The sequence below is a fragment of the Xyrauchen texanus genome, chromosome 11 (genome assembly GCF_025860055.1).
Source record: "Xyrauchen texanus isolate HMW12.3.18 chromosome 11, RBS_HiC_50CHRs, whole genome shotgun sequence".
Lineage (NCBI taxonomy): Eukaryota > Metazoa > Chordata > Actinopteri > Cypriniformes > Catostomidae > Xyrauchen > Xyrauchen texanus.
Window position 1 is genome coordinate 21,033,522 of NC_068286.1, and position 27,657 is coordinate 21,061,178.

The window sequence follows — 27,657 nt, forward strand, 5'->3', positions numbered from 1 at the left end:
TTTTGATGCGGCAGGCTGGTCCTCTCCGCTCACATTCATCAGTTTTTATGACAAGTTTGTGTTGCGATAGGGTTCTCTTCGCACACATTCATCGAACTTTATGGGTTAGATGCTTTGCTAATCCGGACTCTTATGTCCTTGAGTCGACATCTCAGCCCATGCCTAAACAAGTTTGTGATGCGGCAGGCTGGTCCTCTCCGCTCACATTCATAAATGTTTATGACAAGTTTGTGTTGCGATAGGGTTCTCTTCGCACACATTCATCGAACTTTATGGATTAGATGCTTTGCTACTCTGGGCTCTTATGCCCTTGAGCTGACATCTCAGCTCATGCCTGAACAAGTTTGTGATGTGGCAGGCTGGTCCTCTCCGCTCACATTCATCAGTTTTTATCACAAGTTTGTGTTGCGATCGGGTTCTCTTCGCACACATTCATCGAACTTTATGGGTTAGATGCTTTGCTACTCTGGGCTCTTATGCCCTTGAGTCGACATCTCAGCCCATGCCTAAACAAGTTTCTGATGTGGCAGGCTGGTCCTCTCCGCACACATTCATCAAAATGTAACGGTTTAGATGTTTATGCTACTCCGGGCTCTTATGCCCTTGAGTCGACATCTCAAGCTCATGTCTGAGACCTCTCGCGTTTTTGTGAGTACACTGCACAACCGTAGGGGTCCGGACAGCCCTAAGTGCGGCGGCGTGGGTATTCCGTTCCCCGTAGCGCTTAGCAGCGCAGCATCACAGTGAAGCTTTTTGTAAAGGGAACATCTCGGGTTACATGTGTAAACCTTGTTCCCTGAAAAAACTGGAACGAGATGCTGCGCTGCTTTGCCACACTGGGACATCCCAGGACTGCTCTTCAAAAAGAAGTATCTTACGACACCTGGTGACGTATCCATTTATAGCCTGGCCACAGGTGCATCTAATGATTACATCAGCCGAGGCTATAAATTCCGGTCAATGTTCATTGACGTGTTGCACACATTATTCAGCTCGGTCACAACTAGGGTTGTTCCCCGTAGCGCTTAGCAGCGCAGCATCTCATTCCGCTTTTTTCAGGGAACAAGGGTTACACATGTAACCCGAGACGTTTTTTTTGCTTTTACTTTTCACTCAAGATTTTCACAGTGAATTAGCTTAAATTAAAATGTATCATATCTCTCAGGAAGACTTGGTATATGATGCTGAAGCTGTATTGACTACATTTATGACACTTTTGGATAATTTTTAAAGCTTAAAGTAAGTCACTATCAACTGCCATTATATTGAAATCACTGTGTTCACTGAAGAAAGACATACGGTTTTGGAATGACATAAGGGTAAGTAAATGATGACAAACTTTTCATTTTTGTGTCAATCATTCCTGAAGGTTTCAATTTATGACTGAGCAGTCTTTCTGCCTACAGGTACACTGGTTAATCTATATTTGCTGTGGAACAACACACCTTTCAGCAATACCTCTTTTCCTGTATCACAGTGGTAGAGTTTTTATTATCTTTGGAAGAGGTAGAGGAGAAGTTTCCTTGTTCCTGAGGGTTTTACCTCTCATACTAAGCAAAAACCTTAAACTCTTGTGTGTGTGGCCGCATCCTACAGAGTAACTGTGACAGTGCTGAGTGGGGCGCACACAGCGCCTCAATGAACGTCACCTCGCTCTTCTCCTTCACCAGCCCAGCGGTCAAGCGACTGTTGGGCTGGAAGCAAGGCGACGAAGAGGAGAAGTGGGCGGAAAAGGCGGTGGACGCACTGGTCAAGAAGTTGAAGAAGAAGAAGGGTGCCATGGAGGAGCTTGAGAGGGCCCTCAGCTGCCCTGGTCAGCCCAGCAGCTGCGTCACAATCCCTCGCTCGCTGGATGGGAGGCTCCAGGTGTCGCACCGGAAGGGGCTGCCTCATGTCATATATTGCCGCGTGTGGCGTTGGCCCGACCTGCAGTCACACCATGAGCTTAAAGCCCTAGAGTGCTGTGAGTTCCCCTTTGGATCAAAGCAGAAGGATGTGTGCATCAACCCCTACCACTACAAGAGGGTCGACAGTCCAGGTGAGTGAATAAACAAATTTGGACAATTTTCATGAGCAGCACCTTATTCATACAATGATTTGGGTCTTAATGAACTTTTCACAGCAACATTAGCTCAACCAATGGTGTGACTTTAGGGCAGGATTGTCTGTTTGTACAACCAATAGAAGATGGAGGGACTTTTCAGGAAACTGTTTGAAAACAATGATTATTTTTATAATAATTTTTGGTGACACTAGTGGCTCAGAAATGAAACACTGCAGCTTTAAAGAACTAGTTCACCCAAAAATGAAAATCCTCTCATCATTTACTCACCCTCATGCCATTCCAGATGTGTTTGACTTTCTTTCATCTGCTGAAGCGATATGATAGGTATGGGTGAGAAACAGATCAATATTTAAGTCCTTTTTAACTATAAATTCTCGTCCCTACTCAGTCAGTCTCCTTACATTCTCCATCCTCTGTTTTTTTTTTGTGATTCATAGTCTTCATGCATATTGCCCCCTACTGTGCAAGTAGGAAAATTTATGATAAAAAAATAAATATTGATCTGTTTCTCACCCACACCTATCATATTGTGTCTGAACACATTAATTTAAACACTGGAGTCACATGGATTACTTTTATGCTCCCTTTATGTGGATTTTGGTGCTTCAAAATTTTGGCACCCATTCACTTGCATTGTGAGGACTTACAGAGCTGAGATATTCTTTTAAAAAATCTTCATTTGTGAGGAAAATCCATTTTGTAATTGAGTTCACTGCAACTTTCCAGATAGATTTTCTGCACAGTTCTGTATTGTAAGTATATCTTTAGTCCTGAAGATTTCAAAAACAAAATCACACCTCTATAGAATCCCATATGGAATCTATAGCCCATATGTACCCTTTTCCATGCATGTTCCTCAGTTTTCCTTTCCCATGGTTCCTGCAGATGGTCTTTCTTTTTCTGTCCTTCCTTTTCCATATCTCTCTCTGGCTTCTGCCAGGTGCTTTTCTCTCATGAGAGAATCTGGTTGAATAGAAATCTGTGGAGTCTAAAACCTTTTGTGCTCGGTGTGTGTGTGTGTGTGTGTGTGTGTGTGTGTGTGTGTGTGTGTGTGTGTGTGTTAATGGGAAACAAGAATATTTTCCTTAACACTGCTTATGGTGAAAGAATGAACTTCAAACGCATGGCCCTTTTTTGTTGGCTAAGCAGAAGATGAGGGTCAGCTGACAACACAGAAACAGCTGTCTGCAGTATGTGTGTGCACACAGTATGAGAGCAGGGGCAGGAAATTCCAGGCAGGGGCAGAATAAGGGCTTTGTTCAGGGTCTGTGTACACTGTGTGTGTGTTTGATGGCTGAAACTGGTGAACATGTGGCTGTGTAAAGGAAGAGTTTTACAGGAACTCCCGTCACCCACACAGACAATAGCAGGAACGACTGGTTGCCTGCCTAACACACGCTTGTTTAGTGCGGGCCTGTTGGATGGACACCTGTCTTTCCCCTCCTCTCCAGAATGCCACACACTGATTGCCTACGTCAGTTGTTTAACAATGCTAGTAGTTTGCTAGATCCTTAAAATACAAGTTTCTAATCATTTTTAAGCTAAAGCATACCTCAGCATAAACGCTTCATGACAGTCTACAATATTCGCCTCTCTAAATGAAAATGCATGTGGGCAGCATAGGCGCAAAGATGTATATAGCTAACATCCACTTCTAACACCACTGTTACCACATTTTAGTACTCTACTATGTTTAGAAAATGTATGCATGTGAGTACGTATGAATAAACTTTTTGAAGAGATTTGTGATTTGTATTTTTACAGAAATGTTGAATATCCTGGATAGTAATACTACTACTACTACTACTAATATATAAAAAAATACCTTCAGGTAAATGAAAATCTCCAGCATAAATAAAGTTTTTCATGTTTAAAGGGATAATTCACCCAAAAATGAAAATTCTCTCATCATTTACTCACCCTCATGCCATCCCATTTGTGTATGACTTTCTTCTGCTGAACACAAACAAAGATTTTTAGAAAAATATCTCAGCTCTCTGGGTATCTGAGCACTTTGGCCCCTAATTCCATCATTCCAAAAATGTGTGTTGAGCGCCCTCTTTTGCATAGTCGATGTATGTGTGCTCTAGTTCAATTATTGACCCCACACTGAACGCATCAGATTCCATGGATCGCCCAAATATGGAATCTGACACACTCTTCAGATCCAATGAGAATGATCTAACACATCTATGAAGTGAAGAATCATGTTTCAGTGAGATGCTCCTAGAGTACAGCGTTGCTATAGAGGGAGAGTTCCAATCGAAAGTGATCATCCCTATGTCCTACTCATTACAAAGGACAAAGCCTTGATATGGACTCTCTAAAGAGAGCATGGCATTACAGTTTGAATGTACCCTACACTAAAAGTCTTGTAAAAGGGCCCTGACTACTAGAATGACTATTCAAGACTGTTTGGACAATGCCCTGAGATCACCATTAACGCTAACCATGGTAGCGATTAGAATCAGAATGAGCTTTTTTGCAAAGTACAGGTGAAACTCGAAAAATTAGAATATCGTGCAAAAGTTCATTAATTTCAGTAATTCAACTTAAAAGGTGAAACTAATATATTATATAGACTCATTACAAGCAAAGTAAAATATTTCAAGCCTTTATTTGATATAATTTTGATGATTATGGCTTACAGCTTATGAAAACCCCAAATTCAGAATCTCAGAAAATTAGAATATTGTGAAAAGGTTCAGTATTGTAGGCTCAAAGTGTCACACTCTAATCAGCTAAACACCTGCAAAGGGTTCCTGAGCCTTTAAATGGTCTCTCAGGCTGGTTCAGTTGAATTCACAATCATGGGGAAGACTGCTGACCTGACAGTTGTGCAGAAAACCATCATTGACACCCTCCACAAGGAGGGAAAGCCTCAAAAGGTAATTGCAAAAGAAGTTGGATGTTGTGCTGTATCAAAGCACATTAATAGAAAGTTAAGTGGAAGGGAAAAGTGTGGAAGAAAAAGGTGCACAAGCAGCAGGGATGACCGTAGCCTGGAGAGGATTGTCAGGAAAAGGCTATTCAAATGTGTGGGGGAGCTTCACAAGGAGTGGACTGAGGCTGGATTTACTGCATCAAGAGCCACCACACACAGACGGGTCCTGGACATGGGCTTCAAATGTCAAACGTCTTACCTGGGCTAAAGAAAAAAGAACTGGTCTGTTGCTCAGTGGTCCAAAGTCCTCTTTTCTGATGAGAGCAAATTTTGCATCTCATTTGGAAACCAAGGTCCCAGAGTCTGGAGGAAGAATGGAGAGGCACACAATCCAAGATGCTTGAAGTCCAGTGTGAAGTTTCCACAGTCTGTGTTGGTTTGGGGAACCATGTCATCGGCTGGTGTTGGTCCACTGTGTTTTATTAAGTCCAGAGTCAACGCAGCCGTCTACCAGGACATTTTAGAGCACTTTCATGCTTCCTTCAGCAGACAAGCTTTATGGAGATGCTGACTTCATTTTCCAGCAGGACTTGGCACCTGCCCACACTGCCAAAAGTACCAAAACCTGGTTCAATGACCATGGTATTACTGTGCTTGATTGGCCAGCAAACTCACCTGACCTGAACCCCATAGAGAATCTATGGGGCATTGCTAAGAGAAAGATGAGAGACATGGGACTAAACAATGCAGAAGAGCTGAAGGCCGCTATTGAAGCATCTTGGTCTTCCATAACACCTCAGCAGTGCCACAGGCTGATAGCATCCATGCCACGCCGCATTGAGGCAGTAATTAATGCAAAAGGGGCACAAACCAAGTACTGAGTTCATATGCATGATTATACTTTTCAGAGGGCTGACATTTCTGTATTTAAAATCCTTTTTTTTTATTGATTTCATGTAATATTCTAATTTTCTGAGATTCTGAATTTGGGGTTTTCATAAGCTGTAAGCCAGAATCATAAAAATTATATCAAATAAAGGCTTGAAATATCTTACTTTGCTTGTAATGAGTCTATATAATATATTAGTTTCACCTTTTAAGTTGATTTACTGAAATTAATGAACTTTTGCACGATATTCTAATTTTTCGAGTTTCACCTGTATGCTTACACACACAAGGCTTCCAGTGCAAAGAGAATGCAACCATATATACATACAAACATTTACTGTACATTTAAACATACACTGGCGGCCAAAAGTTTGAATAATTGACAGATTTTGCTCTGTGTCGATTGTAGTGACACAAGGGGCTTCTTTCGGGAGCCTCGGATACCTCTGAATATGAAAAAGGCCAATGCCAAATTGGCGAACAGAATTTGCATGTCCCGTTAAGATCCGAGAACCAAGTCCAGGTGGGCCAGTAAAGGGCCACTAGAGTGACTTGTTCCCGTCCTCCCTGACCTTGCACATCACCTTTGCAAGTAGGCTCACTTGGGGAAATGCATACTTGCGCAGTCCCCGGGTCCAGCTTTGTGCCAGTGCATCTGTCCTGAGGGGACTTGCCTCCGACCTGAGGGGGTACTAGAGCGGGCAATGGGAGTTCTCCTGGGAAGCAAACAGGTCTACCTGTGCTTTGCCATAATGGTCCCAGACCAGCTGAACCACCTGCGGGTGGAGCCTCCACTCTCCAGCACGTCATGTTGAGGCTGCCCGGGAGGAGTTGCGTGCAGCAACCTCAGTCGGTGCTGACTCCAAAGGAGGAGATGGCGGGCGAGTTTTGACATATGACGAGAGTGCACGCCGCCTTGGTGATTTATGTACACTACCGTCACAGTGCTGTCTGAACGGATCAAGATGTGCTTGCCTCAGGTCAGCAGGAGAAACCTCCGCAGGGCAAGAAATACAGCCAGCAACTCTAGGCAGTTGATGTGTCAACGTAGCCACAGGCCTGACTAGGAACCGGCAGCTTCGTGCCTGTTGCACACAGCGCCCCAACCCTGTTTGGAGGCATCTGTGGTGACCATGATGTGCCTGGACACCTGCTGTATGGGGACTCCTTTCCGCAGGATACAGAGGTCTGTCCGGGGGTTGAATAGATGAAGGCAGAGGGGGGTGAAGATCACACAATACACGCTGCGGCGCCATGCCCATCTCGAGTCTGGAGCCAGTGCCGCGGCTGAGAATGTCATATGCCCCAGGAGCCTCTGGAACTGCTTTAGAGGAACCGCAGTGCCTACTTTGAATGACAAGAGGCAATTCAGCACTGACTGCACACGCTCGTTTGTGAGGCGTGCTACCATTGAGACTGAGTCCAACTCCATGCCGAGAAAAGAGATGCTCTCCCAACTTGCAGGTCCAAGATTGGCCTCAACCCACCTAATTTTTTGGGTACAATGAAGGGCTGTAGAAACCCTTCTCCATCTCGGCTGGAGGGGCAGGCTCTATCGCATCCTTTTGCAAAATCGTCTAGCCCTGGGTGTTGAGTGGAGGACGGAGGGTTCCAGTCCAGCCTCATGCTCACGGCGGCCCAGGCAAGCATGTTGTACATCTGGGAGGCAGCCTCAGACTGGCCGGGCAAGCCCGAAGGCGGCAGCCCTGTCGAGTCCTCCGCATCAGACACTGTGACGCTCTCCGATGCAGCGGCAATATCATCATCCTGCTCCATGGCCCCAACGGAGACATCACACTGGCCATGAGGCGAGCCGGTCTCACGTCGAGCCTGGACGGAAGCAATCAATTATGCTGGGGGTGGGTGGTTCGTGGTGATTTACCCGGCGACACCGCGCCCGCAGAACTCCCCAAATCATCTCCAATGCCAGCCGGGTTGTCCTCAATCCCATGGGAAGGAGGAGCTACATGGGGGGCGGCTGGAGTGGCGTTTCCTTTGAGAAAGGAAAGCCGCGACCGCAACGATGTCATGATCAGGTTCTCGCAATGAGTACATGAACCATCCACAAATGCTGCCTCGGTGTGATCGCAACCCTGACACTCAAGGCAGTGCTCATGGCCATCAGAAGTGGAGAGATATCTGCTGCATCCAGGAACAACGCAAAGGCGGAAGGGCATCTTGATAAAGACACGTCTTTAAAAAGACGTTCAACGCCAATGTGTTACCTCTTTTATTTTTGAATAACTTTTAGAGGAGTTTGTTCTTTTAGAAGAAAACTTTTGAAGCGCCAAGAGGCATGGACTGTACTGGCGTGAAGAGGAGGGACAAAACAGCTGGCAATGCGCCGTAGATCCGACAGGAAAGCTCTATTTTATAGTTAAGTGGAACAGAGTGAAGTTTCAGCTTGCTGAGCAGACACAACCGCACACACAACCGCAATTTAGTATGATTACCCAAGGATAAGGTGTTGGAGTGATGGCTGCTGGAAATGGGGCCTGTCTAGATTTGATCAAAAATGCCTTTTTTCAAATTGAAATGGTGCTGTTTTTTTTTTTTTACATCAGTAATGTCCTAACTATACTTTGTGATCAGTTGAATGCCACTTTGGTGAATTAAAGTACCAACAAACAGTGAAATCTACACTCACCTTTTTTTTATTTGATTTGATTATTAGGAACACCATACTGATACTGTGTTTGACCCCCTTTCGCCTTCAGAACTGCCTTAATTCTACGTGGCATTGATTCAACAAGGTGCTGAAAGCATTCTTTAGAAATGTTGGCCCATATTGATAGGATAGCATCTTGCAGTTGATGGAGATTTGTGGGATGCACATCCAGGGCATGAAGCTCCTGTTCCACCACATCCCAAAAATGCTCTATTGGGTTGAGATCTGGTGACTGTGGGGGCCATTTTAGTACAGTGAACTCATTGTCATGTTCAAGAAACCAATTTGAAATGATTCGAGCTGTGTGACATGGTGCATTATCCTGCTGGAAGTAGCCATCAGAGGATGGGTACATGGTGGCCATAAAGGGATGGACATGGTCAGAAACAATGCTCAGGTAGGCCGTGGCATTTAAACGATGCCCAATTGGCACTAAGGGGCTTAAAGTGTGCCAAGAAAACATCCCCCACACCATTACACCACCACCACCAGCCTGCACAGTGGTAACAAGGCATGATGGATCCATGTTCTCATTCTATTTAACCCAAAATCTGACTCTACCATCTGAATGTCTCAACAGAAATCCAGACTCATCAGACCAGGCAACATTTTTCCAGTCTTCAACTGTCCAATTTTGGTGAGCTCTTGCAAATTGTAGCCTCTTTTTCCTATTTGTAGTGGAGATAAGTGGTACCCGGTGGGGTCTTCTGCTGTTGTAGCCCATCCGCCTCAAGGTTGTGCATGTTGTGGCTTCACAAATGCTTTGCTGCATACCTCGGTTGTAACGAGTGGTTATTTCAGGCAAAGTTGCTCTTCTATCAGCTTGAATCAGTCGGCCCATTCTCCTCTGACCTCTAGCATCAACAAGGCATTTTCAGCCCACAGGACTGCCGCATACTGGATGTTTTTCCCTTTTCACACCATTCTTTGTAAACCCTAGAAATGGTTGTGCGTGAAAATCCCAGTAACTGAGCAGATTGTGAAATACTCAGACCGGCCCGTCTGGCACCAACAACCATGCCGCGCTCAAAATTGCTTAAATCACCTTTCTTTCCCATTCTGACATTCAGTTTGGAGTTCAGGAGATTGTCTTGACCAGGACCACACCCCTAAATGCATTGAAGCAACTGCCATCTGATTGGTTGATTAGATAATTGCATTAATGAGAAATTGAACAGGTGTTCCTAATAATCCTTTAGGTGAGTGTATATATTATTCCAAACATTTGGCCACCAGTGTATATATATATATATATATATATATATACAGTGACATGAAAATAAAAAAATAATATATAACAGATAAATAAAAAGAGAAATATACAATAGAGCAATAATGTTGTTAAAATATTTTATATACAGATATACAGTTATGTGCAAGTGATGTATTGAAGAAGATGTAGGATAAAAATATAAATTCAATATGGATACAAATAGGAATGGATGGATTGAATATTGCACATGGTTGTATTGACAAAAAGTATTTTGAGGCAGTTTCAACTGCCTAAACTGTTCATGAGTGGGATGGCCTGAGGGAAAATACTGTTCTTGTGCCTGGCTTTTCTGGTGCACAGTGCTCTGTAGCACTGGCCAGAGGGCAACAGATCGAAGAGGAAGTGTGCTGTGTGAATGGGGCCAAGAGTGATTTTACCAGTTCTTTTTGCCACTCTGGATGTGTACAGTTCTAGCAGGGTGGAAATGGGAGTGCCAGTAATCCTCAGCAGTCCGAACTATACTTTAAATCTTCTGATATCTGACTTGGTAGCTGAACCAAACCAGACAGTTATAGAAGTACAGAGGACAGACTCAATGACTGCTGAGTAGAACTGTATCAGCAGCGCCTGTGGCAGGTTGAACTTCCTCAGCTTTCAAAGGAAGTACAACTGCTGCAGGGCCTTTTTCAAAATTAAGTGTAAATGTGGGTCTCCCACTCCAGGTCCTGTGAGATGGTAGTGCCCAGGAACCTGAATGACTTCACTTCAGCCACAGTGCTTTTCAGAATGGTGAGCAGGGTTAATGCTGTGGTGTTCCAACTAAAGTCCTCTATCATGCATTGTGGACACTCTTTGAGAAATATCTCTGGATTTACACAACATATGATGTCGACTGAGGGCTTGATTGATTCAGGATCACTGTAAGTTGTGATATATCATTTTCTTTACTATGTGTATTTTTCATAAAGTATTAAACCAAAATGTGATGGAAAGGCTGTTCATAATTTCTTTTGATAAATATTGTGCTCATTATAGTCTACTAATCAAGACCTTTCCAAAGATATATAACACTTGGTTGTGCAAGCGTTTTGATAATTTTTACTGTTGTTATCAAATTTGCGTTCCCCTTCTGTCACTCACTCGAAGTTGTGTTGATGTAGTGACACTAGGGGACTCTCTTGAGAGCCTCGGTTACCTCTTATCTTTGAGAAAAGGCCTCTTATCTTTTAGAGCGTTTGTGTTTCAGTGAGCTGAGTAAAACCTACTGCTGTTCCACTCACCTCTAAAGAGCATGCACTGTTGGAGATACGGCGCATTTCAGTGGCTTTTCTCTTCTTCTGCACAGCAGCCAAAAGAGCATATATTTCTCTAAGAGTAAACACATTGATGTTGAACGTCTTTTTCAAGATGCCCTTCCGTCTTTGTGTCATTCCTGAATGCGGTCGTTACCTCTCCGCTTCTGACAACCACAGGGGCTGACTCTCGTGTCTGGGCAGAGATCACACAGAGGCAGCGTCTGTGGACAGTTCATGTTCTCACTGCGAGAATATGACCATGGCTATGCTGCGGTCGTGGCTCTCCTTCTTCCGAGGGAATGCCACTCTAGACGCCTTATACCCATAGGTATAGGGCCGGCGCGGCTGGCGCTGGGGGTGATTTTGGGAATTTAACAGGCACGGTTTCGCCAGGTAAATCCCCGCAGACCACCTGTTCCCCAGCATGCTCGTTTTGCCCCATCCGGTTCCAAGATGAGACTGGCTTGCCTTAAAGCCAGTCTGATGTCTCTCTCGGAGCCCCCGAGCTGGATGAGTTTCGCCGCTGCATCGGAGAGCATCTTGGACTCCGATGCTGAGGACTCGACTGAGCAAGTGCCTACAGGTGTACAGGCCCAATCTGAGGCCGACGCGTACTGTCCGCTATGCTTACCCAGACCGCCGCAAGTGTCGGGCTGGACTGGAACCTCCCGCCGGCCAATCTTGAAACTGCGAGTTCTGAACCGGGTCTTGCAAAGACTCCCATTCAAGATGCTGACGCAGAAATGTATTCTGACATGCGTCCGGCATCAAAATTGGTTCGTGGCGGTAGATCTGAAGCATCCGTACATTCACGTATCAATATTAACCCATCACAGACCCTTCAACGGTTCACTTTTGATGGCCAGGCGTATTAGTACAAGGTACTCCCCTTCGGTCTGTCCCTGTCCGCTTGCATCTTTACGAAAGTCGCAGAGGCAGCTCTTGCCCCATTAAGGGAAGTGGCATTTGCATTCTCAACTACCTTGACGACTGGCTAATCTTAGAGCACTCTGCTAGTTGCTCTGTGTGCACAGGGACCTGGTGCTCACGCACCTCAGCCGTTTAGGGCTTTGGGTCAACTGGGAAAACAGTTACACTCAGTCTCAATGACTGAGCGCCTCACGAGCGAGCACGTGCAGTCAGTGCTGAACTGCCTGAGTTCGTTCAGACCAGGCACATCAGTTCCACTGAAACAATTTCAGATTGTCCTGAGGCATCCTCAGCGATGGTCGCACCGCTTGGGTTGATGCATGTGAGACTGTTACAGCACTGGCCTCAGACTCGAGTCCCGAGATGGGCATGGCGCCACGGCACATACCGTGTGACCCTCACTCCTTCCTGCCGACACTTCTTCAGCCCTTGGACAGACCTCTGTTTTCTACGGACAGGAGTCCCCCAACAGCAGGTGTTCAGACGTGTTGTAGTTACTACGGGCGCCTCACAGTTGGGCTGGGGCACCATGTGCAATGGGCACGCAGCTGCTGGCTCCTGGAGGAGGCCCCGGCTGGGTTGGCATATCATCTGCCTAGAGTTGCTGGCTGTATTTCTTGCCCTGTGCAGATTTCTGCCGTTTATCCGTGGCAAGCACGTGTTGATTCACTTAGACAACACAGTGACACTAGCGTATATAAATCGCCAGGACGGCGTTTGCTCTCGTCGCATGTCGCAACTCGTCCTCCATCTCCTCCTTTGGAGTCAGCAGCGGCTGAGGTTGCTGCATGCCACTCAGATCCGTGCAACCTAAATACCACAGCGGATGCACTGTCACATCAGGTAGCGCTCAGCGGAGAGTGGAGACTCCACCCTCAGGTGGTCTAGCTGATTTGGGCTTGGTTCAGCAGAGCACAGGTAGATCTTTTTGATCCAGAGATTCCCCCACTTCCCGCTCTGGTACTCTCTGACAGAAGCCCCACTCGGCACAGGCACACTGGCACACAGCTGGCCCCAGGGGCTGCACAAATACACATTTCCCAGACCTCTTGAACCTTCATGTCTGGCCCCTGAACGGGATGCGGAAGATCTAAACGGTCTACCACCAGCCATCGTAGTCATGATCACTCAAGTCAGAGCTCCCTCTACCAGGCAGCTTTATGCCCTAATGTGGCGCTTATTCGCAAATTGGTGTTCTTCCCGATCTGAAGACCCACAGAGCTGCGCAGTCATGTCAGTGCTCTTATTCCTGCAGGAGAGGCTGGAGGGGTGGCTGTCCCCCTCCACCATGAAGGTTTTTGTAGCCGCCATAGCGGAATGATGATAAGTCGTTAGGGAAGCACGACCTGATCATCAGGTTCCTTAGAGGCATCCGGAGGCTGAACCCTCCTAGACCATGACTGTTCCCCTCATGGGATCTCTCCGTTGTCCTCTCAGTCCTTTGGGGAGACCCATTTGAGCTGCTTGACTCAGTCGAACTGAAGGCCCTCTCCTTGAAGATGGCCCTCCTGATCGCGCTCACTTCCATCAAGAGGGTTGGGGACCTGCAAGTGCTCTCTGTCAGCGACACTTGCCTGGAGTTCGGGCTGGCAGACTCTCATGTCATCCTGGGACCCCAACCGGGCTACGTGCCCAAGGTTCCAACGACCCCATTCAGGGATCAGGTAGTGAACCTGCAAGCACTGCCCCGGGAGGAGGCAGACCCAGCCTTAGCATTGCTGTGCCCAGCGCATGCTTTGCGCACCTATTTGGATCGCACGCAGAGCTTTAGACACTCTGAACAGCTCTTTGTCTGCTTTGGTGAACAGCGGAAAGGGAATGCTGTCTCCAAACAGAAGCTTGTCCACTGATCGTGGATGCCATTGCGTTGGCCTACCAGATCCAGGCCGTGCCTGCCCCCTTGCGTGTTCAAGCACACAATAGAAAGAGTGTGGCATACTCATGGACACTGGCCAACGGCACCTCTCTAGCAGACATCTGTAGAGCGGCAGGCTGGGCAACTCCCAATACCTTCGTGAGATTTTACAATCTCCAGGTTGAGGCTAGTTACGTTGCTTGCCTCCCTCAGGGATGTTGGGAACTATATGACGTCTCTTGGGGCTTTGGGGAAGGTTACGTGCAGCCTGATGCACCTGCTATTTTCACATGCAACAGCTTGCTTGACCCTGCATCAGCAGTCCACGTAACATGTTCAGTGTTGTGTGTTATTAAATAGGGACCCCTAGTGTCACTACATCGCCACACCATCAAGTGAGTGACAGAAAGGGAACGTCTCAGTTACTGTCATAACCTCTGTTCCCTGATGGAGGGAACGAGACGTTGTGTCTCTCTTGCCACAACACTGTACTAAGCCACTGAAAGGGCCAGACCTTACTCTCGGCTCCTCAGTTCAAAACCTGTCTGAACAGATGCACGATTCCCTCCTTTTATACCCTTGTGGCATGCAAATTGTGTTCGACAATTCTCATTGGCCTTTTCTCAAAGATAAGAGGTGCTAATTTATCAGCAATTTTAAAATCAGTATTTTAGAATTGATCAGATCAGCTATATTCATTGTAAAGATTCTAAGCTTTGAAACAACACCTAATTTATGCAATCAAGCAAGTGGTTGTTGAGTAATACCATAATTAAGAGCCCCCTAGATGTCCCGGTTATAGCTGCACTGGTCTGACGAAATAAAGGCCACGCTTCATACAGATGTCTTCTGTTGTTTATTTACTCTCTCTTCAGTAGACACCATAGACACCGTGAAAACTACAAGAAATAAAAACATATACAAAATATGCATTTCTCAGTCCTTTACAAGTCTCTCGTGCCAATGTCCGATGATATGCAAGTGAATGACAACAGAAAATATGACAATCCAATCAACATCATGAATAGCACATCACATCATGCACGTAAAATAATATAAAACAACATTATAAACATTATAAAATATATATATAAAGGTAAATTACCGTGTACGCCTCTCAAACCATGCAGATTAGGCAATTCTTTTCCAGACTACATGTCGTTTCTCTGCATCCATGTTCATTGACCCAAAATGAAGCAGACCCGCTCCAAACTGAACCGGGTCATGTGACATCACGTTTTCTACGTAAATACTCCTTAAAGAACCCCTAACTTTAAACACCTCAAAGGGCATACATTATAAATACCGGCTTCTGAATATCGTTTTGATTGTTTTTAAATTGAATGAACTCAAATTGACATTAATTTATAACAAAAAACATAAATACAAATTTCAACAACAAAAAACACATGTCCTTTGACAGTTACACTCCCACCAATTACTATAATTTATGATGAACTTTTGCAAAAGTTTGAATAAATTTAGTAATTTCACAAATCAAATTTCAGAACCAAATAGAATGTTCTCTGACTCTTCGCATCAAGTCTAATATTTAAACTCTTAATACTTCAAACTCTCAACTTGTGTCGACGTAAAGAGATTAGTTCCATTGCATAAGATTTAATTGTTTTCTACAAGTACCACTAATTTGTGAATAGGACGTTTAAGAATGGATGGATTAGCAAGTCGCTGACCCTCTTTCCCTAACTTTCTATTTCCTATTTGTATTGTGGTTTTTCGCACCAGGCCATCTTCATCTTCACAAACATCAAGCACTCTTCCAAGTCTCCATTCACTGCGCGGAACCCCTTCCTCCTTGACAATGACGATATCTCCAATCTTCACATTGCATCTTGGAGTATGCCAACGTTGTCTGAGAATGATGTTTGTCAGATATTCCTTCCTCCATCTACTCCAAAATTGCTCGGTCAGATATTGTACTCTGCGCCACCTTTTTCTTCCGTACAGGTCTTCTTGCACAAATTTCCCTGGTGGAGGCAGAGGAACAGAGGATTTCATGGTGAGTAAATGGTTTGGGGTAAGTGGCTCTAGCCCCTTGGGATCATTGATTGTATCTGTAGTGAGTGGGCGGCTATTAATGATCGACATGGCTTCATAGAAGAAAGTTCTCAAGGAAGCATCATCCAATCTTCCCGAGCTCTGCGAAAGAGCCCAGCTTAGAACGTTCCTAACTGTTCTGATCTGCCTTTCCCAAACCCCTCCCATGTGACTGGCATCAGGTACGTTCATTTTGAAGTCGCATTGCTTCTGGGATAGGTAATCAGTCAATCTGTCCTTGACCAATTCTTTCAAAGCTTTTGTCAGCTCATTTTTCGCCCCAACAAAATTTGTTCCTTGATCCGATCTGATCTCTCTTACAGCTCCACGGATAGCTATAAAACACCGCAAGGCATTTATGAAGGCATCAGTTGTGAGATCTTCCAGCATCTCTATGTGGATTGCTCTTGAGGAGAAACAGGTGATTATGAGACCATATCTCTTATGCTCTTTACGACCTTGCTTGATGAGAAATGGTCCGAAACAATCCATCCCACAATAAGAGAATGGTGGAGAGGGATCAACACGGCTAGCTGGTAGATCCGTCATCTTTTGCATTTCTGTTGACCTGCGATCTCAGCCTACACGTAACACATTGCTTAATGTGATTTGCCACAACTTTACTGCCACCAACAACCCAGTAACCGTTTGCTCTCAATTCATTGAGGGTCTGTCCTCTGCCTTGGTGCTGAGTTTTTCATGGCAGTAGCCCAAGATAAGACGTGTGACTACACTATCTCTCGGGAGGATTGCTGGGTGTTTAGAGTCAAGAGGTAGGGAAGCTTTCATCAATCGCCCTCCCACCCTGAGAACACCATCTTGCAGTACTGGGTCAAGTTGGAACAATGGATGACAATGTGGCAATTTGCCATGACTCAATTTTTGCATCTCATCTTTGAAGGCATTCTTTTGTGCCAATCTTACAAGCACGATACTGGCCTTTCTCATGTCTTCAACATTTATGGGTTGAACGGTTTTGTATCTTGCTAATTGCTGGATACGAACGATAACTTTCAATGCTGTGTGCCATTTTGAAAACCGCTTAAACCTCTCCAAAAAATTCTCATCTTCTACTACCTTTGTGTGTAGTACTTGTGTCGTTCTGATTTCAGGATCATCAACAAGCAGCTCTGGAGTTGTCTTTGGTGTGATAATTTCCTTTTCCCAAAGAAACTTGGGTCCCGTTAGCCAATTTGAGTTAATCAGATCTGACACCTTGAGGCCCCTGGAGGCATGATCCGCTGGATTTTCCTCTGAGTTTATATAATGCCACTGAGCAGAGTCAGTTGTTTCACGAATTCTTTGAACTCGATTCGCCACAAAAACGTGAAACCTGCGGGCTTCATTGTTAATGTGTCCTAAGACTACCTTTGAATCTGTCCAAAAATATTCTTGATCAATTTTGAGCTCCAGCTCCTCCTTTAACATGCTACTGATCGCTGAAGAGGTCACCGCAGCTATCAACTCAAGCCTTGGTATGGTCACGACTTTTGTGGGTGCAACCCTTGCCTTGCCAATAACAAAGGAGCAGTGCACTTTGTCTTCACTCAACACTCGGATATATGAGCACTGACCATAGCCATGACTACTCGCATCTGAAAAGTGATGGAGTTCAACCCTCTGGACAGTCCCTAGATGTTCAGGAGCAAAACATCTCATAATCTGGAGATTTTGCAGGTTCTTTAGTTCGTTCAGCCAGCTTGTCCATGGCAGAGGTTCATCCCATCCTATGCCCTTTTGGCACATCTCCTGCAGTACCTTTTTACCTAATAAGAGGAAGGGAGCCAGGAAGCCTAGTGGATCAAACACAGACGCCACAGTGGAGAGAATTCCTCGCCGTGTTGCTGGTTTTTCATCCAGGACAACCTTAAAGGAAAAGGTGTCACTATTTACACTCCACTTTACTCCCAGCACGGTCTGAACTGGGAGTTCATCAGAACCAAGGTCCACATCCTGAACTTCACTGGCTCTTTCGCTGACAGGAATTGACTCCAAAACCGTTCTGTTGTTGGACATAAACTTGTGTAGACGCTAATTTCCTTTTGCACACACATTTCGGGCTTCTTGGATTAGTTTGACAGCTGCGTCCACATTTTCTACACTAATGAGCCCATCATCAACATAGAAATTCCTTTTGATGAAGCTGGCTGCTGCAGGATACTCTCTTTCATTTTGACATGCAAGGTATTTCATTCCATAATTCGCGCAGCCAGGTGAGGATGCTGCCCTGAAAAGATGGACTTTCATGCGATACTCCTTCGGCTCTAAATTTGTATCGCCGTTTTCCCACCACAGGAACCGCAAGTAATCTCTGTCTTCCTGGCTCACATGGAATCTGTGGAACATCCTTTCTACATCACAAATAACTGTGACTGGATGTTTGCGAAACCTGCAGAGTACCCCTGTAAGCCCATTAGTGAGATCAGGTCCAGTAAGCAAGTGATAATTTAAAGCGGTGCCATCATACTTGGCAGAGCAGTCGAACACAACTCTAATCTTCTCTGGCTTTATAGGGTGATACACCCCTTGGTGAGGAATATACCAGACATTTCCTGCCTTGGGTTGATGTTCAGCTCTCTCAGCATCACCATCATTGAAGACACTTTCCATAAATTTAACATAGTCATTCTTGAATTTGGTGTTTTTCTCAAATTTTCCTTTCAAACGTTTCAGCCGCACAACCATTACCATTCAGTAATTGCATGAACTGTATATTGTCTTGCGATATGCTCTTTTCCTTTGGGTTTGTGTCTCTAAAGTCTGATTCAAGGGCTCTGATGACAGCAACAGGAGTCAGTATTGGAAGTTCCTTAACAGATACACGATGACACAGACCTGTGACTTCTGTCGACTTTACAACCTGTGGTGAACTACCAACAATACTCCAACCCAGGTCAGTCCTGATGGCATACGGCTCATTATTACCTCCTGTGATGACTTGTCGAGGCGCTAAAGCTCTTGAGCAGTCATAACCTATCAGAAGTCCAACCTTACAATCCAACAGCTCTGGTATTTCCTGTGCTATTTTATTCAGATGTAGCCACCTTCTTGCGGTTTCAGAGGTAGGAATGTGGGAACGGTCAAGTGGGATGAAATCTCTGGTATAGGAAGGTGGCAAATTAATTAGGCCATGAGAGGAAAACCCCCTAACTCTGAGCCCACTAACTCTTTCACTTTGAACGACAGAATCCTTTCCCATCATTGTAGTAAGCTTTAACTTGACAGGCTCTGAAACTACCCCCATCCTCTCACATACCTCTTGGTCTACAAAGGTGTTGCCACTCTGGGTATCTTGTAGAGCATAAACTAAGGTCTCTCTTTCAGGATTGTCCATTGAAGAAATCCATACAGGCACTATCATTGATGTGCTCCCACCGTTACCACTGTCTATGCAACATGAAAGGGAAGATGTGTTTTCTTCTGTTTGCATAACACGAGAAAGTACTGCAGAAGATGGACGGTCTTCATGAAGTGGTGTTGGATGATGTTTCTTGCAAATACTACAAGTAGCTTTACTCTTGCAATCCTTTGAATTGTGTCCTTTCCTAAGACAGCCAAAGCACAGGTTATTGTCAAATATGAACTTTCTCTTGTCCTCCACAGACTTACTAGCAAACGTTTGACATTTGTAGATGGAGTGACTTTCCCCACAACACCTGCAAGTGACTAGGTATGAACATAAAGGAGCTGCGCTTACTTTATTGGGTCTGTTTGAAAACGCTGAGTTGCTTCCCTCAACACTGTATGTTTTCGGCACTGTGCTTGGTTTGTCTGATGCTTTCACATTTGTGATGAATGCATTAGCCTTTGAGCGCTTAACTTCTCTAGATGGCCGTTCTTCAGAGAGCTTCAAGGCGTGAAAGGATGTTACAGGGTTGCAGGCTATTTCTGCTTCTTGGGCCAGAAATTCAGCAAACTCCTTGAAATTAGGGTATTCCTCGGTTTGTCTTAACTGGATTGTAACATGGCGATTCCAACGAGATGTTACCCAATCAGGGAGCTTTTGTAGCATTTTTCTGTTCTCTTCACAGTCATTTAACACCTGAAGCCCTTTGATGTGTGGCATGGCATTGCTGCAGGCAGTCAGAAAGTCACTTAACTCTCTCAGTTTAACTGATTCTCTTGAACCAATCTTTGGCCAGTTATTCAGTTTTTCTCTAAAAGCACTCTGAATTACAAATGGATGGCCATACCGAGAATTCAGTGCTTCCCATGCTTGATCATAGGCTTTATCGTCCTTTCTGTAGAAGCTTCCTTCCAATACAGATCGTGCCTCACCACTGACATATTTTTGTAAATAGAACAACTTATCAGCTGAATTTGTGCATCGCTGTTCCATCAATGCCTTGAAACTTGTTCTCCACTCTAAGAACTTAAGTGGGTCCCCTGAGAAAACTGAGGGCTCAGGTGCAGGAAGTCTGCTGAGAACCATTGTGTCATGTAGGGCTTGTACTACTGAGGCTTCCCTATCAGAATGGGTTGTTTTTTCCTCTTTAATCTCCTTAAAAGATACTGGAGAACAATTAACTACCTCACTGCGTGCTGTTTTACTTTTGTTATTGGGCTCATCTGAGTCAGCTTCAGAGTATGCCTTGAGCTTTGCAGCTATTACTTGAAGATCTCGCTCATTTTCCAATCTTTTAAGTTCTTGTCTTTGAACAGCAATAGCCTCCTCCATCTTTATCTCTGCCTGCTTTGCAGCCAACTGTGCAGCAAACTCTGCTCGTTTTGCAGAGATGCTTTGCTGTTCTGTTGAGTAGCTTGAACGGTGACTACGAATAGTAGACTTGGAGCTTGTAACTGAAAATATTGACTTAGCATACTCTTTGTCAAGCACCATACGAATTCTGGCCTCTTCTGCACTAGCATCAAATTCCTCTTGCCCCACTTCACTCATACGTACTTTCATCAGCCTCATCAAATCGGTTGTTACTGCTGTACAGGAATCAATTTTTCTTCTAATCTCAGTTGAAGGTACTGATTGAGATCGCATAAGTTCATACATATTTTTCACTTGAGTTTCCAGCCCTTCAACACTATCCATCATGTCACCCAAGTCTTGGTCAGAGCACTCATCCTTAAGTTTTGTACGTGCAGTTCTTACTTGTTCTTTCCAGCTTTCATACAACTTACTGAATTTACTCTCCTTCTGAGAAACTTCTTGCTGTTTAAGCTCTTGCATTTTTGGAGTTAATTTTCTCTCTCGTGAAGATTTCCTGGGTTCATCTCTTCTTGAGGTGGAAGCAGTAGGTTTTGCTATTTGAAGTGACTGTATTTTAGCATGAATATCAGCTATGAGTGACTCTAATCTTTCCCTTTCAGCATCATCATTTTGAAATCTTAACTGTTCATTTAAGCTAGTCAACTCTGCCTGAAGGGACTCAGTTATCTCACTTGATTCATCATATTGTGATTTTTCTCCATGAACTGACATTGCAAAGGTTTTTTTAGCAAAACACTTTTGTGTTACTTACTACTCTCAGATGCAAAAACCTTGTAACTTCACCACTACGTCAATTGTAAAGCATACACACCAATTAGGCTGTAAAAATCAAACAATATAAATACAAATAATTTATCTTTACTTTTTTCTTTTTTTTTTTGACATAAAGATGTAAAAGCAGCACAGTCTAATATGCTGTTAATTGCAGAGCAGCACTCATCTGCTTGTAACAGTGGAGTTAAACAAACACTGTTCTCTGTAGCCTGTAGAAAGGATACTTGCAAAGCTGTAGTCTACGCTGATAAATGTCGCCCTCTACTGGTCCGGTCGCGGTACTTCCCTGGCGGTGACAATTGCGTGCATAACGGCAAGCCTCGTCTCTGACGCTTTCTCTTTCCACGCGACAGTCCCGCGATCGTGCTTTCTTTTCGTATCCGACGTCTCTTCTGTACGCGATGCGCCCGCGATCTCTTCTCATCCAGCTGATGCCGTTCCACTCTTTAAGCTGTCGGCTGTAATGGCGTCACGTTTTCACTATAGCTGCACTGGTCTGACGAAATAAAGGCCACGCTTCATACAGATGTCTTCTGTTGTTTATTTACTCTCTCTTCAGTAGACACCATAGACACCGTGAAAACTACAAGAAATAAAAACATATACAAAATATGCATTTCTCAGTCCTTTACAAGTCTCTCGTGCCAATGTCCGATGATATGCAAGTGAATGACAACAGAAAATATGACAATCCAATCAACATCATGAATAGCACATCACATCATGCACGTAAAATAATATAAAACAACATTATAAACATTATAAAATATATATAAAGGTAAATTACCGTGTACGCCTCTCAAACCATGCAGATTAGGCAATTCTTTTCCAGACTACATGTCGTTTCTCTGCATCCATGTTCATTGACCCAAAATGACGCAGACCCGCTCCAAACTGAACCGGGTCATGTGACATCACGTTTTCTACGTAAATCCTCCTTAAAGAACCCCTAACTTTAAACACCTCAAAGGGCATACATTATAAATACCGGCTTCTGAATATCGTTTTGATTGTTTTTAAATTGAATGAACTCAAATTGACATAAATTTATAACAAAAAACATAAATACAAATTTCAACAACAAAAAACACATGTCCTTTGACAGTTACACCGGTAACAGATCATTCTGAGTTTAAGAAGTTAAACATGTTTTTAGGGTCAGGTGAACTGGAAACCAGGCAAATTTTACAGGGCTTCTTTAAATGCATAGTCATCGTTTACCAATCCTCAAGTTGTTCTGAAACCACATTACTTACATCTTTCAGATGTTAAGGCCCAGGTATACTTAGTTTTTTAACGCTCTAGATAGGCTGGCATCTGGTTGACCATGTTGACTTTGTGAGAAGTCAACAGTCAACATTAGGCACGTGTGTCAGCGATGCACACAGCCGAGGACCATTTGCATGGGTCAAGAAGATATAGGTGGCGCGGTCAAACCACGTGGCTGTGCTTATGACGCAATTTGGGTAACACATACTGTGCGCGGAGCGATCCTCAACGCGTACGTGACAAGTATACTTTGGCCTTTAGGCAGATTGTTTGCCCCAGTCACCATTTACTTTCATTCTGTTTAAAAAAGATTTAATGGATGTGAATGGTGAATGTGGCTATCGATACATAACATTCTGTCTAAAATCTGCTTTTGTATTCCATGGAAAAGAGAATGTCATATGAGTTTGGGAGAACACAAGGTTGAGTAACTAAGCAGAATTGTCCATTTTGGGTTAACTATACCTTCAAGACCAATTGTTACACTAATCAATATGTAGTTTTGCACATCACTATTAAAAGCCAGAATTCCATGCTTGACATTAGTATGTATGGCCATGAATTAATATCTCAAAGACTTCAGAATACACTGATGTTCAGTGGGTTTTTGAGATCCTTGTGATTACTTATTATATTAACATCTTTCTGTTTTATTCCTACAGTACTGCCTCCAGTGCTGGTGCCACGAAACAGCGAGTTCAACGCTAAAATCTCTATGCTGCCACGTTTCCTTAACCCACTGCAGCAGACAGAGCCCCACATGCCTCAAAATGCCACCTTCCCAGATTCTTTCCCCCAGCAGCCAGCAAACCCCCTTCACTTTACCCCAAACTCCCCAACCAACAGCTACCCTAGTTCACCCAACAGTGGCACAGGCAGTACAGCCACCTTTCCCCATTCACCCTCCAGCTCTGATCCAGGAAGCCCCTTTCAGATCCCAGGTGAGACAGGTTCACAAACTTCAATGATGCTATAAATTCTTGAAATGTCTTGCTCTCTCCTGTAGTGCAAAATTTCAATTTCAATGGCTGTTTGATTTCAGTGGCTGTTTCAATGGCTGATTTCACGTGTCCACACACTGATTTAATACTCCAAAAATACTTTATCGTCTTACACTTGCAATGCTTCAACCATTAAGTCTTTGTCATGCAAAATTATTTGAGACAGAACCATTGAAAGAACTGTGTCTGTACCATAAATCGCACCATGATATCAGATGGTAAAACCATGATTTTTTTTATGTGGTATTGTTTCATTACCAACTTCAAATAGTATGGTATTTACATGGTACTGTAAGGCAGAGCCGTCATTTGAATTAATCTGTCCAAGGACAATTATAAGGTTTAAGGTGTGTTTTGGGGGGCCCCCTTGTCACAGGGTCTGGGACAACATCCTCAGGCCCCTGTCCCCAGGGCCCCCCGACGATGGTCTTGCTGTAAGGTAGTGCAAAGAATTCCTTGATGTTTAAATTAATACCGTAAGTATTTAATAAATACTGTAAGTATTTACAGTAAAATCATGGTACATTTTGTAAGTGTTAGTGAACACTTTGTTTACTATTTGAATTACCTTTTAAGAAGAGAACATTATTTGTCATGGTAGAACACCATTAGTTAGTCTGTGAGTTCTGAAGCTACACATTATTGTAGGTTTAGTTTTAGAAGAGGCATATTGTTTTATTGCGACAGTTTTTATGTTTTCACATATCCTATACTGTATCTCTTTTGCTTGTGTTTTTGGGTGTTGCTCCAACACAAACTCCCCCATCTGCTTATATGCCCCAAGAGGAGCCAGTGACACAGGACTGTCCCCAGCCAATGGACACTAACCTACTTGCTCCGAACCTGCCTCTGGAGATCAACAACCTGCCAGGTACACTCCACAAGCACCATAGTGCCTTACACAGAATGCACATAAATGCACAAATACACCATGCTTCAGACACTCTAGCAAAGATATCGCCCAACTTACAGTATGACATGGGCTACTTAGAGCTGCCAGCAGCTGCCTATCCACACTGCAGGTGCAGGAAGTCTGCTCACAAACATAGACAGTCTGACTTTTTGTTCATAATATCAGGTTTATCTTGAAGCAAAATATGTGGTGTGAGTATAAACAGAAATGAATATTTTAAGTGACTGGTTAAATCATATCAGCAAATAATTATGTTATTTTAATAACTGTAAACATTAGTTCTTTACCATAGAGCTCTTTCTGCTGAGAGTTAATATCAGCCTTGGCTCATTATTTACAAGCTTGTTAAAAACATTCAACAAGTCATATAATTTATATCAACAGTTGGTCAGGCTTAGCATAAGATTGAAAAGAGTCCTTAACGCTGATCTGAAAACTCAAACCACATTCAGAGTTACACTGGTGGTCAAAAGTTTGGAATAATGTACAGATTTTGCTGTTTTGAAAGGAAATTGATACTTTAATTCACCAATGTGGCATTCATCTGATCATAGAGTATAGTCAGAACATTACTGATGTAAAAAAACAGCACCATCTCAAAGTCATATTTGATCAAATCTAGACAGGCCCCATTTCACCAACATTTTATCCTCGAATAAACATGCTAAATTGCTAATTTGGGACAAGAAAATCACTTGCCATTATGTCAAACACAGCTGAAAGTATGTTTGTTTTTGAGTTGCCAGCGTATGCAATAGACTGGCATGTCTTAAGGTCAATATTAGGTCAAAAATGGCAAAAAAAGAAACAGCTTTCTCAAGAAACTCATCAGTCAATCATTGTTTTGAGGAATGAAGGATATACGTACAATGCTTGAAATTACACAAAGATGTACACTACAGTCTTCAGAAACAAAGGATAACTGGCTCTAACAAGGACAGAAAGAGATGTGGAAGGTCCAGATGTAAAACTAAACAAGAGGATAATACAGCAGAGTCTCTCTGTTACTAGATGTTGGTTCACGTACTCACCATTGTTTTTTATATGAATCGGTAGGTTGGTCCTCCTTATATCAAAGAAGAACAATGCACATGTTGCCATTTATTGCTAAGGCATTGTTAGGTGAACTTCCTACTTATATTTCCAGTCTTTTATCATACCACACCAGCAATTATAGCACTAGATCAACTAATGTTATTCATTTAAATGTTCCTAGGGTATACACAGAGCTTGGTAAAACTGGTTTCTCTTTTTACACTCCATGGGTATGGAATGATCTGCAAGTGTGGGATCAGCTAGACTGTAAGGTGCATGAAAGTGCCCGACAAGAGAGCTACATCTTTGGCAAGTGCTACAGGAAGTGTGGGGTGAAATGTCAGCGGGGTATCAGGACAAACTGACAGCTAGAAGGCCAAGGATCTGCAAAGCTGTCATTGCTGCACGTGGAGTATTTTTGATGAAAGTTGAAATTGAAAGTTTAAAAATGAAAATGAAAGTTGAAAGATTAATGTATAAGTGTTCAAATTGTAAGAGTAATTTTTCACGTTATTAATGTCCTGACTATACATTGTGATCAGTTGAATGCCACTTTGGTGAATAAAAGTACCAATTTATTTCCATAAGAGCAAACTTTGTACATCATTCCAAACTTTTGGCCACCAGTGTAGTCAGAAATGTTTGAATATATATATATATATATATATATATATATATATATATATATATATATATGGAGACGCCCACTACACAGATGCCTTTAACGGTCGCGCACCTTCTCGACTGACTACTTGTGATCTGATCACCCGAAGACAGATGTTAAAGGAATAGTTCACTCAAAAATTTAAATTCTCACATTATTCACTTACCCTGACGCCATCCTATATGTTTATGACTTTCTTCAGCGGAACACAAATAAAGATTTTTAAATGAAGAGCTCTGTCAGGTCCTTATAATGCAAGTAAATGGTTGCCAGCAATTTGAATGTCCAAACGTCACATTTAGGCAGCATAAAAGTAATCAATCAGCCTTCTTAAGCAAATCAATATGTTTGTGTAAACAAAGAATTCGGAAGCGGCACTTATTTACAACAGAATAACGAACGTCAAGCGAGAGAGAGAAGCTAAAAAAAATAATTATTAACTTGTTTCTTAAATTAACCTATCGATTAGCTTCAGTTGACTGGAGTTGTGTGGATTACTTTTATGCTGCCTTCTATGCTGACTTTTGGACCATCAAAGGACCTGACAGAGCTCTAAATTCTAAAATCTTAAGATAGTCATTCACATCTGGGATGGCATTAGGGTAAGTGATTAATGAGCGAATTTTCATTTTTGGGTGAACTATTCCTTTAATGCCAGGTGTAAATTGTAAAAAGTTTTCTGACCTTTAATTTTCAAATGAAAGGTCAGAAAACCAAACAGCTTTTCCTTTTCCAGTTTTGTTCTTAATGCACAACATAAAACATTAGATTGTTTTGCAAACCCATATGACTTTATTCCATGGAGCACAATAGGAGACATTAAGCAGTATGTTAGTCAGTATGTTGCATCTTTTTTCCATACAATGAAAGTTAATAATGACTGATGTTGTCATTTTGCCTAACATCTCCTTCTGGAAGAAAGTCGTACGGGTTTGGAGCAACAGAATTTTCATTTTTGGGTGAACTATCCTTCAACTTCTATGCCTGATCCACTGATTATCTCCTAAGCACATTAAAGGTGCACTCTGTAATGTAGTTTGGTTTACATTACATTTAATGGCCTGGATGCAGCATCATTCAAACACAGTAGTTTTTAGTTACCAATGCCATTGTAGAAATTCAAAATATACACAATAAACCAGGATTAATTTAATCCATGTGTGAAAATGTCTACTGTTACTGAGATGAAGTGAGTAGTATTTAGCTTATCGTGTGATGCTAACATGGCTGCACCCATGAGGCGCCTCTCCCCCATTTAGAATAAAAGAGCTTTTATAAGGTTTCTGATATGACTGAACTCTTCATCTCACATGCGTGATCATGATTTGAAACTTGTGTTTTAAAATTACTATTCATTTTTATACAGGTAAAACATTTAAATATACAGTTTGAATTTGAATATGGAAAAATTACCCCCAGAGT

At 43.2% G+C, this 27,657-nt stretch overlaps 1 protein-coding gene across 1 annotated transcript in view; it reads left to right on the plus strand.

Moving 5' to 3' along the window:
* The first annotated feature begins 1,260 nt into the window (after positions 1-1,260).
* LOC127651294 (mothers against decapentaplegic homolog 1-like) overlaps positions 1,261-27,657 on the plus strand; it is a 29,672-nt gene continuing 3,275 nt past the window's right edge. Inside the window, exons 1-3 of the mRNA XM_052137073.1 lie at positions 1,261-2,038; positions 23,285-23,563; positions 24,408-24,494. Coding sequence (XP_051993033.1) covers positions 1,639-2,038; positions 23,285-23,563; positions 24,408-24,494 — 766 coding nt within the window. The 5' untranslated portion in view covers positions 1,261-1,638. The remainder of the gene's footprint in view (positions 2,039-23,284; positions 23,564-24,407; positions 24,495-27,657) is intronic.